The sequence below is a fragment of the Urtica dioica genome, chromosome 1 (assembly GCF_054948205.1).
Source record: "Urtica dioica subsp. dioica isolate 48M chromosome 1, U.dioica_male_clone48M_v1_H2, whole genome shotgun sequence".
Lineage (NCBI taxonomy): Eukaryota > Viridiplantae > Streptophyta > Magnoliopsida > Rosales > Urticaceae > Urtica > Urtica dioica.
The window spans coordinates 16,504,756-16,516,857 of record NC_142756.1 but is presented as its reverse complement, the minus strand read 5'-3'; the positions used below and the strand labels follow the sequence as shown (position 1 = coordinate 16,516,857).

The 12,102-nt window shown below is 40.2% G+C and overlaps 2 protein-coding genes across 2 annotated transcripts; both read left to right on the top strand.

Moving 5' to 3' along the window:
• The first annotated feature begins 2,990 nt into the window (after positions 1-2,990).
• Positions 2,991-5,853, top strand: LOC149407534 (putative linoleate 9S-lipoxygenase 5). Its single transcript, XM_089620653.1, has 3 exons — positions 2,991-3,260; positions 5,169-5,458; positions 5,536-5,853. Exons 1-3 carry the CDS (start codon positions 3,056-3,058, stop codon positions 5,851-5,853), a joined length of 813 nt encoding a protein of 270 aa, XP_089476779.1. The 5' UTR covers positions 2,991-3,055.
• LOC149407533 (putative linoleate 9S-lipoxygenase 5) lies at positions 5,551-8,123 on the top strand. The gene is made up of 4 exons (XM_089614303.1): positions 5,551-6,108; positions 6,184-6,269; positions 6,370-7,046; positions 7,192-8,123. The coding sequence occupies exons 1-4, from the start codon at positions 5,856-5,858 to the stop codon at positions 7,943-7,945; spliced, it is 1,770 nt and encodes a 589-aa protein (XP_089470429.1). The 5' UTR covers positions 5,551-5,855; the 3' UTR covers positions 7,946-8,123.
• Positions 8,124-12,102: the final 3,979 nt, after the last annotated feature.

Here is a 12,102-nt window from a genome sequence, read left to right as displayed (position 1 = left end):
CATTCATGTTTATTTTATTATCTTCAGCGGGCAATATTCTTAACAGTAGCACTGAGCTTAGAGTGGAAGGGGTTGAACCATTTTGGCCTTAATGCGGTCGCATGGTCCGTCCTTGGATCAAACCACTCTCGTTTAAAGTGTTGATCCAAGAATTAACACTATCCTTAGTCTAGAGGTTACGAGGGTATCATCGACATATGTAGACATGACTATCCTTAGACCAGAGATTGCAAGGACATCATCGCCAGATGTAGACGCGGGTATCCCCAGCCTGTAGGCTGCGAGGCCGTCAACGGCAGATGTAGGCACGACTATCCCTATCTTGGAGGCTGCAAAGGCTTCATCAGTAGATGTACGCACGACTATCTCTCACTCCGAGGCTGCGAGGGCATCATTAATAGATGTAGGCACGGATGTCCTTAGCCCGCAGGAAGTAAGGGCTTTAACAACAGACGTAGGCATGACTATCCCTAGCCTGAAGGTTGCGAGGGCGTCATCGGCTCTTGTGTATGTCACCCCCTAGCTTGAAAGGTGCGAGGGTGGGTCCTTCGGCTATCGCCTGACTATGTGCCGTCGTTCGGGATGCACGATTGCCAGAGGTTGTCTCGTGGTGGCGAAAACCTTATTGATGAGACCGACTCGTGTGTGACTTGGATGTACACCGATTTCTCTTTCAAAGTTAAAAGCTTTGAAACAAGGTTTTTCCAAAAGGATTTTTGAAAAGATTTTGTGCAAGAAAGTTTTAACCACGCTATGCTTTATTTCGAAAATTATAAAAATAGTTTGTTTTGTGGTGATATTCGAAACCATTAACTCCCCGGATTTTGTGCAATTTTCCTAAAAATTGTACGGAAAAGTCGTCAAGGCGGAAGGAAACACAAAATGGAAAGTCATTTCTCATTAAACTATCATGGTAATACTAAAACTTTGAGTTTACATGCGATGGCTTCGCAAGCCATTGTTGAAAAGTAGGACATTGTAATCAAAGTGTGGAATTTTTGAACACTAAGCACTCTTTTTTTTTTAAAGAAAAATGGGAGAGATGCGATGCATGTGCCTTTGCGAATGTGGGTCGTCGTGCTCACTACTTCTGAATCTATTTCAGAAGTTCAAGGATCATTTTGGGTGTGGCTTTTAGTGGTAGATTGTTGTGCCAGCTGGTGCTAGGATCGTTGAGGGTATCGCTGCAGAGGGAGATGGTTCGATCGGAATCTGCCTGCGTATTGGCTCAATTCACATATTTGATATTTTTGCATGGGCATGGGCTCGGTGAATTATTCTCCATGGAGTGCCGATATCTGTTCCAAGGTGGGGTTGATGGGAGTGAATTTGGCATTCTGTTGAAATCTTTCGACGAGTGTCTGAAAAGTAGAATGACCAATATGTTTAATAGTAATCCCTTACCATCAGTGATGTGTAGTTGTTCTGAACCATGATACTCATACTTGAGATCCATATTTTGATGATGTTATGTCACACGATTCATCGCGCCTGAGTCCGAATACCAGTATGAGTCCGCCGAGTACCAAAACTGCTCTTGATAGTAGTAGTTCAGGTTTTGAACATCAAGCAGAGTCACAGTAGCATGAGCAACATGGCCTTGAATAACACTAGTTGGCTATGTCTAAGATCCTCCACTCTGAAGTTGAGCGTGATCTTTGAAAGACTCATTGAACTTGTAGTAGCATCCGAGAGCTAGATGGCCAAGCTTACCACAAACTTGACATCGGTGCCTGTTAGATTGGAAATTCTGAGGAGCAGAACCACGACCACGGAATTAGCCTCGAACACGGAAAGAATTTTATGTTGAAGAAGTGGATGCTCTTCTCTTGTCTTAATAGGCTCAAAAGAGATTGCTCGAAACAGATTGCCTCGAAATAGCCACAGATTTCTTCGTCATGATCTTTGGCTATGCAAGGAGATCCGATAAGGAGAAGTAGATCTACGATATTTCTAATCTTCAATAGATATTCATTCATAGACATATCCAATTTCATAGACTCAAATAACTGAGTTTCCACTTGATACACATTTTCCTTGATTTGCTGAGCGAAATTCATATTTTCCAGTCATGGAAACAAGAAGCCATGATACAAGCAATTGATCTTGTATCTACCACATTATTCGAAATGCATGATGCACTTTGTCGAGTTCTTGATCTCCTAGCTCTGCAAACTTCACCGGAACTGTGCTGGTGCCGAGAAGAAAGTCATGTAGATCGTGTCCCCTAGCAGTAGAGAGCACTTGCTTCCTCCAAATCAAGAAATTGTTGAGATCGAGCTTCATTTCGATTGAATTATTGAAAACAATTGGATTTGCTCTCACTGGTGTAGATCCAGCTGTGTCCTCCATTGAAGTCGTCGATGTGGTGGCCATGATCGATCTTCAGTTCCTCCGAAGCTGAAGTTGGAGCTCTAATGCCATATTAAATTCTAGAGAGAGATTGAGCTGAAGAGATGAAATGATTTAACTCAACATGACCAAAGGTATACAAAGTTTAAGAGTACAAGTATTCAGCATTGGAATAGTAAAGTTATAGTGCCACGTTGGACAACTAATGAATAGGAAAGAAAGAAAGAAAGAAAAGCCAATATAAATAAATCAAATACACACGTCAGAGCTGCCCTAATAGCAGACGCCTAGGAGAAGAAACCTGAGGGTCATTATGCAATTTCTAGGGTATGTAAACTATATGCTGATGATTGTGAATTCTTTTTAGTATTGAGATAAGGTTTGTAATGCCTTCAATTAGTACAAGTTGGAAAAAAAAAAAAATCTATATTTCTTCTATCATGCTATCTTTGAAACGTGGTCACGATCACAGTATCTTTGAAAATAGTTATAAATAATTATAAAATAGTGTAAATGATAAAACATGCATTAGAGAGTAATAATTGAGTTCTTTTTTTTTTTAAGTATGAATAATTGAGAGCCCATTGTTTGTGTGCCTATAAATATCGTCGTCTCACCGTTCATATTGTTCTAATCAAAAGACACAGTTCTCTCTTTTCTCTCTCAAACATTTTTCCATTGTGTGTTTCCATCCGCATACAAAATGAATATCATAGGTGGTATTGGTAACGTTGTGGGCACGATAACTGGTCAAAATACCGGGAAGAAGATCAAAGGGACAGTGATTCTGATGAAGAGCTCTGTGCTCGATTTCAACAACTACGCTGCCACAGCGTTTGACAGTGTCAGCGAATTTCTCGGCCAAGGAGTGTCTCTCCAACTTGTCAGTGCTGTTCATGCCGACTCTGGTAATATCACGGTGCATGTATAAAATATCATAATGGAAGATATATATGTGTTCAGTATATACTATATATACCACATACAAGTACTGCACTGTTCAAGATGATCAACATACGACGTCGACCTGAGCCATGATAATTAATACTTAATTAAATTTACTTAATGAATTAATATATTAATCAAGGACAAGAAGATAGCTTAATAAGTAATATCTCTTTTCTCCTTTGTCCTAACCAGCAACTTTCTTCCAGTAGTTAAGAGAATAAAAACAGTAGAAAAGATCTATAACGCTACCATCTGGAATTTGGAATTATACAAATCAAAGGACAGGGAAACAATATATTACTTTTTCTTCACTTTTTTTATTATTATTATTTTTTTTTATCGAATTACTAGTAAAGTATATATTAGTTGCTATGTTTTGTCCTCCAATTGTTGGATCTGTTTCTTTTGTTTTACATTGCGTCGTATTTATATATCTATGATTTAGTTACATATTATTTGCTGCTTTTATCGGTATATAGCAACGAGCTAGTATATATCCAAATATTTAATACATTACGTAGAAAATAAGATATTTTACTCGCTTGCTATGAGCAACTATATATATGATATCTCTTTATTCAGACAAAACAAAACTATAATTTTGTGTTAATACATAGAATATCTTACGTGTCTTGTATATCCTCATTGTTTTAGCGTGAATGGGACTAATGGGACTCTCAAGCACAAAAAATTACTCTACTGAATAGTAATGACATGGCAATTATATTTTGGCAACTCAATATCAATATCAATATCATGAGCAACAATAATTTGAAGCACTTTTATTATTGGAGTGATTAGTTTTTTTGGTTCATTAGAAAAAAGTCAACTTAAACATTTGACATTGCTAATAGTCATCGTTTAATAAATCTTAAATAAATAATCATTTACATACACAAATTTTAAGTAAATAGCCACTTTTATATAACAAATATTAGTTTTTTTATCTAAGATTTACGTTTGAAGTGGCTATTTATATAACATTTATTAAACGTTAACTATTTAACAATATCAAACGTTTAATTAAGCTAATTTTTTAATTTTTTTTGTAGTTTTAATGTAAGCTACTATATTAAATAAATAGTGTGGATGAGAAAAAATGAACCATATTATTTTATTTATTTTTATGTGTAAAAAAGTTAGCACCTCTTGGAGTTATTCTTATATCACTATCACTCTGTCTTGATCTTTGATTTTAAAAAAATTGTCGAAAATAAGTCTTATAATTTTTTATTGCATCAGTTTAATCGTTGTGTTACATTAATATAATATAATTCTTATAATTACATTAATATGAACTAGTGGGCACTGTCAGATATATTATATTTTGGTTTAAAACTATGTCTAATTAAATGTTTTTAATTAATCCCTAAGCAGAAATGCTATAGTCGTCGTTTTGTAAAATTGAGTAATTTTGATTATCTTAAGCACGACCACCCCACTTCAGGGACAACTAATCAATTTATTCTGTTTTTACATCGGGTAGTTGTCTCACAGTACTCTCAATTGTCTCAGTAACCATATTGTCATAAATTATATTCGTATTACGATGCTAAAAAAAAAGAATGATTCGACACAAAAATTAAATCAGTTGGTAAGTACTCATATCTCTCAAACGAGGAAATGGGTTAGAATCACGGAAAAAAATTTAGACAAAATAGATTCCATATGTTTACGCTACAATTTCAAACAATTTAGTTACCAATAAGTATATGTAGCACTTATCTTTGTGAAAGAGTATATACACACTCTGCAGCTTTTAATTTTTTTACATTCACATGCAATCTATTTTCTACCCATGTCTTATCATATTCACGAAACAGAATATTGACTCCTTAATGCATGTGTGGTGTGTAAAATATGGTCAGCAAACGCGCTGAAAGGGAATGTGGGAAAGAAAGCATACCTGGAGAGCTGGATCACCATACTCCCAACGCTAACTGCCGGTGAGACAGCTTTCAAAGTGACTTTCGACTACGAAGAGTCCGTCGGAGTTCCCGGGGCAATCATAGTTAACAACAATCACACCAATGAGTTCTTCCTCAAAAGCATCACTCTCGAAGATTTCCCCGAACACGGCACAATGCACTTCGACTGCAACTCCTGGGTCTACCCTGCCTTCAGATACGGCTATGACCGCATTTTTTTTCTTAACAAGGTAACCCATCTTTACATATAGAGATCTAGACATGGTAATGTAATTTTCATAATTAACCAATAATTTTTTTGGTGTAGTCATACCTTCCGAGCGAAACCCCGGTGCCTCTCATGTACTACAGGCAGCAAGAGTTGGTGACTCTGAGAGGTGACGGGACCGGAGAGCGCAAAGAGTGGGACCGAATCTACGACTACGACATCTACAATGATCTCGGCGAACCCGACAAGGGTTCGGAATATGTCCGTACCACGCTCGGAGGCTCGGCCGAATTCCCTTACCCTCGCAGAGGACGCACGGGAAGACCTCCAAACAAGGCAGATCCCACGTGTGAGAGCCGGATGTTCATCCTGAACAGTCTGAGCGTGTGCCGCGTGACGAGCGGTTTGGGCACTTAAAGATGTCGGACTTCTTGGCGAACGGGATCATTTCTCTGAGCCAGGCAATCTTTCCGGCTCTCAAGGGCTTCCTTGATGGCACCGAAGACTGGGACAGCATGGAAGAGATCTACAATCTTTTCGAGGGAGGGTACAAATTGCCCCCGGGAGTGCTCGACCTCATCAGGAAGAACGTCCCGTTTGAGATGCTCAAGGAAATATTCCGTACTGATGGGCAAGGGTTCCTCAAATTCCCCACACCCCACGTCATCAAAGGTACACTAATGCACGGAAAGGTTATGTGATTCGCATTCATTCATATCTGATATATGTATTATTATGGTGGTGTAGAGACCAAGACTGGGTGGATGACCGATGAAGAGTTCGGACGAGAAATGTTGGCCGGAGTCAACCCCGTCATAATCAAACTCCTCACGGTATTCATACCTATATTTACTAAAAATGAGTGAATTATTGTAAGAGGAGAAATTTCGGCGACTAAACTATTAAACCTTGACTCAAAATGTGTTAATTTAGGAATTCCCGCCGAAAAGCAAGCTAGATGAGAGCATGTACGGTGACCAGAGCAGCAAGATCACAGAGGGCGACATCGAGAAGGGGCTTGAAGGGAAGAGCGTGCTTGAGGCATTGTACGCCAACAAGCTGTTCATACTGGACCACCACGACACACTAATGCCGTACCTAACAAGGATCAATTCAACTAATTCGAAGATCTACGCCACGCGGACTATCATGTTCCTCAAAGACGACGGAACCCTCAAGCCTGTTGCCATTGAGCTTAGCCTCCCAAACCCCGACGGCACTCAACTTGGTGCTGTTAGTGAAGTCTACACCCCGGCAGAGGAAGGCCCCGAGGCCACAGTATGGCAGCTGGCAAAAGCCTACGTGTCGGTGAACGACTCTGGGGTCCACCAGCTGATAAGTCATTGGTTGAATACTCATGCAACTCTGGAGCCGTTTGTGATAGCGTCAAACAGGCAGTTGAGCGCGGTTCATCCGGTGTACAAGTTGTTGTTTCCGCACTTCAGAGACACAATGAACATCAATGCACTCGCAAGACAAGCCCTAGTCAACGCCAAAGGAATTCTCGAGCTCCATGTGTTTGTCGATAGATACGCCTTGGAGATGTCCGCCGTCGTGTACAAGGATTGGGTCTTTACCGACCAAGGACTCCCCCAAAACCTCCTCAACAGGTGCGCCTCTCACGAATCTATTAGTCATCAAACTACTTTTTTTGTAACATCTAAGTCATTCCATAAGAAACCTCGAACATATTTTGCAACTCAAATAACTTGTTAGGTTTATTACAATAAAGAGTAATTTATTTATTTTTTGCAGGGGCATGGCAGTGGAAGACTCGACCACCCCGCATGGCATGCGCTTGTTAATAGACGACTACCCTTTTGCTGTCGACGGGCTCGAAATCTGGTCAGCCATCAAATCATGGGTCGACGAGTACATCTGTTTATACTACAAGACCGACGAGGCGGTCCAGAAAGACACCGAGCTCCAGTCATGGTGGAAGGAGATTCGAGAAGTAGGGCACGGAGACAAGAAGGATGCGCCGTGGTGGCCACAGATGCAGACCCGCAAGGAGCTTGTTGACTCCGCCACGACCATCATATGGATCGCATCGGCACTACACGCCGCGATCAACTTCGGGCAGTACCCTTACTCCGGGTTTGTCGCGAGCCGTCCTACCGTGAGCCGGAGGCTCATGCCTAAGAAGGGCACGGCGGAGTACGCGGAGCTCGAGTCCGACCCCGAGACCGCGTTCTTGAAGACCATCACTGCCGAGCTCCAGACCCTCCTTGGGGTCTCCCTCATCGAGATCCTCTCTAAGCATGCCTCCGACGAGGTCTACCTCGGCCAGAGGGACAGTGGCATCTGGACCGCCGAGGCCGACACCATCCATGCGTTCGAGCGCTTCGGAAAGAAACTTGCCGTTGTCGAGGACAACATCCTCAAGAGGAACAATGATCCAAGCCTCAAGAATCGCACCGGACCAGTCAATTTCCCCTACAATTTGCTCAGCCCAACCAGCGAGCCAGGTCTCACTGCCAAGGGCATCCCAAACAGCATCTCCATCTGAGTTAGCTAAACACTGCGTAAAATGTGATATTTTAATGAACCCGCGTTTGTGGGACACAATGGCTTGCCTTGCATCTTAATCGTGAAATAATAATAATTGGCTTTTAATGTTTCGTCCTTGATAATATGTAATGCATTGTACTAAAGTTTATAATAATAAAAGACAAATGCTTTCGACTTCTAAACTAAAGATGCGTTTGAAATATGGATGATATCTTTTATTATGTTTTAGTTTTGTCCCATCACATTTATATATCTTATGTTTCAATGTAAGTACTTACAAGGGAAAATTAGAAGAATTAATTTTCTAAGGCGGGATCTTTCTGAAATAGTAGGTGTTTCAAATACTTACAAAATTAGTGTTTTTCAAACAGTTGGGATTATGTACTTTTCAGGTGAAGGTATTGTTATGATGGATTTTTCCTTGTCCGAAAAGCATGAAAGCCCAAACAAAAAACAATGAAGCACGGTGAGCCTAGTCCAAGAAACAAAGCGGAAAGCTCGAAGATCGACTTGATCGGATGGCATGAAGCAACCCGCTTCTATGTCGACAAGCGGTGCTCGTCCGAAGCCACCCGCTTCTATCTCGACAAGCGGGGCTCGCCCGAAGTCACCCGCTTATCTTGACAAGCGGCGCTAGCCCGAACCCTTCTCATTTATCTCGAAAAGTGGGACTCGACCGAACCTTTGAAGTGGGGCTCGCCCGAACGCTTCGCTTCTATATCAAAAATTGGGGGCTCACCCGAACCTTTCGCTTCTATCTCGAAAAGTGGGGTTCGCCCGAACCTTCAAAGTGGGGCTCCCCCGAACCCTTCGCTTCTGTCTCGAAAAGTGGGGCTCGCCCGAACCTTCAAAGTGGAGCTCGCCCGAACCCTTCGTTTCTATCTCAAAAAAGGGGGCTCGCCGAACCCTTCGTTTCTATCTCAAAGAAGGGGGGCTCGCCCGAACCCTTCTTTCCATTTAATACATAGAATGGCTCAACCCAAGGCTGGACCAAGTGACTACACCCGAGCCAAGTGTGTGGAACTTGAAAATCACGAGTGTCTTTACTTATGTACATTTGATGTAATAAAGTTTCATGAAGACTCTTGTTTGTAATTGCTTACTTATTAATAAAAGTTGAAACGTTCATTCATTCTTCCTTGTCTGAAGCTTTATGATAAAACCTTAGTCTATAGTCCATAAACAAACCTAACAACATATGAGACATTGAGAGTTGGAGACTCTATACTTCTTCTAGGTATCTTCTGAAGTTACTGAATTTACCAGTGCACTTCTAGAGACAAGATAAGAACCAACTATTTAGCCTCTTATGTCTCGAAGTCACTCGTATGAATTACATAATGCTTACCTCAATCTTGAAATGAGACATGCCATTTCATAGCTTACGTATTCTCATTTGAGAAAGTCAAAGTTCGGATTCACTACGTGATTCTTAACAGGTCCTATTGGTGAAGTACTAAGTTATGAAGATGTCATGAGTAACTTTAGATATGGAATTCATGTACAAGTTTGCTGAAATGCAATGTATATCACCTCATGCTATGTTCCTTGGAATGTGAATAAATGAACTGGCCAGTGTCCAAATTGAGTCATGACTCTTTTGGATGAAACAATGTGACTTGTTAGCTCCTCATCAATACATTGTTTCTGACTTATTTACAAGCGACAAAGGAGTTGAGGAAATAACAGCTAGAAGGGTAAAATGGTAATTTTGTAAATCCCGACTAGCTTATGATATTCATGAAGAGTAAACATAGATAATATTCAGTGGATCCACTCATTACAATTTAGTTGAATTATTGAGTAGAAAATAAATTCATTTGAACCGAGAGATTCTCAGTGTCAACTCTTTAGTGGAGTCAGTTGACATTAATCTAAACTTGGAAAAAGTTTGTGAACTTTTGAGTCCAAGTATTTTAGCTCAAGATTTGTTCATTTGGATCCATGAGGTCACTGTCACAAATCATATCGAGTAGGAATAGTTAAACTAGAAGCTAAGTAAAAAAAAAAACGAGACAAGTTTTACGAAAATTTTCTAAAGGGTATTTTTGTCTTTTTGGACATAGAATGAAATGAATGTCAATAATTTTTTTGACATTGTCATATGATGACATATTATCACTCGGCCATAACAAGTTAATTGAGCCTTGAAGATTAATTTCATTTCATAGAATTTTACTTGAAAATTCTTAATGGGCTTTTCTTATCTTGTCATGAACAAATGAAGAAAAATCTAGAAGCTCCTTCTAGATATGTTGCACGCCCAAACCCAAGAGAAAGAGAGTTTATTTTGTGCATTAATATATGAAGATACTTGCCAAAAGAAAAAGAGGAAATAAATTTCCTCTACAAGGAAACTAAAAGGGACGGCCAAACCAAAGGGGGGAAGCAAGATAAAAGAGGAAACAAATCCAAAGACTTGCATGGCATATGTTGGACGTCCACATGGAGAGAAAGAGAGGCAATATTTGCTCAAAAATATGTGATATTCTATAGAAGAGGAAACTATCTTCATGAATGTAATCCCTCCCATATAAATAGAGGCCTCATTCTCATTGTTTTCTCATTCCACAATTTTAGAGATTGAGAGCTTCTCTCTCTACAATAGTGGCCACTCCCTCTCCCTCTCCCTCTCTAAGTTTTCTTTCGTTTTTGTTTTGACACCTAGGTCCACATTTGACCTAGTGTTTTAGGTCTTCGACTCTTAGACTTGTTCTTGAACTCGATATCCCGAGTCCTTCCTAGCTGTGGTTGGTCTTTCTCATTCTTCGTCGATCTTGAAGGAAAGGAAAACGATGAACTACAAAGGGAAAACATAGAGATTGCCTTTGTTTACCTCTCCGATGCTCAACATTAGTATAATAAAGGTGGGAGAAAAGGGGTTAGGGTGTCTAGAGGCCAAAGATGAGTGAAACGAGTGACTAAGAGGTTCGACAGCAGTCACGACTCGCGACCCCTTGTTGCCGGTTCATGAGCCGCGACGGTGGATTACGTCACAGATCACAGAATATCAACATATCAATATATAACATAGCCAACAGATACATAATTAAATTAACATAATATTCATAACACTTATATTAAACATAATACGATAATACATAAGTATTAAAAGTGGTTATAAGGAAAACCCGGGTAAATTTTTTGTTTTTCTCAATTCAGACTTGGAGTCTCATAACGACTCTACATATGTACATGTCAGGTCCTGGGTTTGTGTATAATTACAGGAGATAGTTTTAGGAGCGTAGTTTACGGAAGGGGTTCAACAAAATATAGATACTACTATAGAAGAGGTTGATCCCGGGTGAGTTCCCATTAGCCCAAAGGTCAAGAGATACACGTCCAGTCTTTGTCTTCAGCTTCCTTATTTACATCACCGCCTTACCTTTATCTGCATTACCAAGGGTCGTAAACTATGAGTAGATGGACTCAGCAAGTGGGAGTCTAACTTAGAAAGTAAAGCGACTAATGCAATGTGATAACATGTGATGTGCAAACAAGCACATAAGAATGCATTGATGCAAATCTAACTAGTTCTAGAGTATGACTGATGCGCGCATACTCTAACTAGTACTTGTTGTCCTTAAGGTTACACACATCCCCAACTATAACATTCGGAACGACAAGAGACCAACGTTAGACTTTGAGCAGCAGTCGTCCGGCGGCCTAAGAGTTTTAAGTCTGTCTGGGATCCTCTAATGGTACCGGCTTCATCATGGCGTAGCCGCAACCCCATGTTGGAATTGATCTAGGGTTAAGAAAAGATTTAACGCTTCGAGCATGCTGCGGAATTAAAAAAATTTCTTTTAAATAAGTAAAACGATTTTACTAACCTAGACAAAGAGTAAGTACATGTTCATATTTAAATTAAAACTATTAAAGAGCATTACTCGTTTACTAATCTTTGTGAAGCTTGAACGTTGAGAACCTTAGGAAGGTTGAGACGTTCGTCTCCCCACGCAGCTCATCTTTCTTCATTCTTCGGGAAACTCGAGTAACCACGGAAGTTTCTATCACATGAATCACTCGAGAAAGAAAGAAATTAGAGTGTGGGCACTTTTAAACACGACGACTCAAGAACAAGTCTAAGAGTCGAAGAGCTAAAACACTAGCTCAAATGTGGACCTAGGTGCCAAAACAAAAATAAAAAGAACT

Coding starts and splice junctions, on each gene's coding strand:
- LOC149407534 (XM_089620653.1), top strand. CDS start 3,056: ATGAATATCATAGGTGGTATTGGTAACGTTGTGGGCACGATAACTGGT. Junction 3,261..5,168: donor TGCTGTTCATGCCGACTCTG/GTAATATCACGG, acceptor AAATATGGTCAG/CAAACGCGCTGAAAGGGAAT. Junction 5,459..5,535: donor GCATTTTTTTTCTTAACAAG/GTAACCCATCTT, acceptor TTTTTGGTGTAG/TCATACCTTCCGAGCGAAAC.
- LOC149407533 (XM_089614303.1), top strand. CDS start 5,856: ATGTCGGACTTCTTGGCGAACGGGATCATTTCTCTGAGCCAGGCAATC. Junction 6,109..6,183: donor CACACCCCACGTCATCAAAG/GTACACTAATGC, acceptor ATGGTGGTGTAG/AGACCAAGACTGGGTGGATG. Junction 7,047..7,191: donor CCCCAAAACCTCCTCAACAG/GTGCGCCTCTCA, acceptor TATTTTTTGCAG/GGGCATGGCAGTGGAAGACT.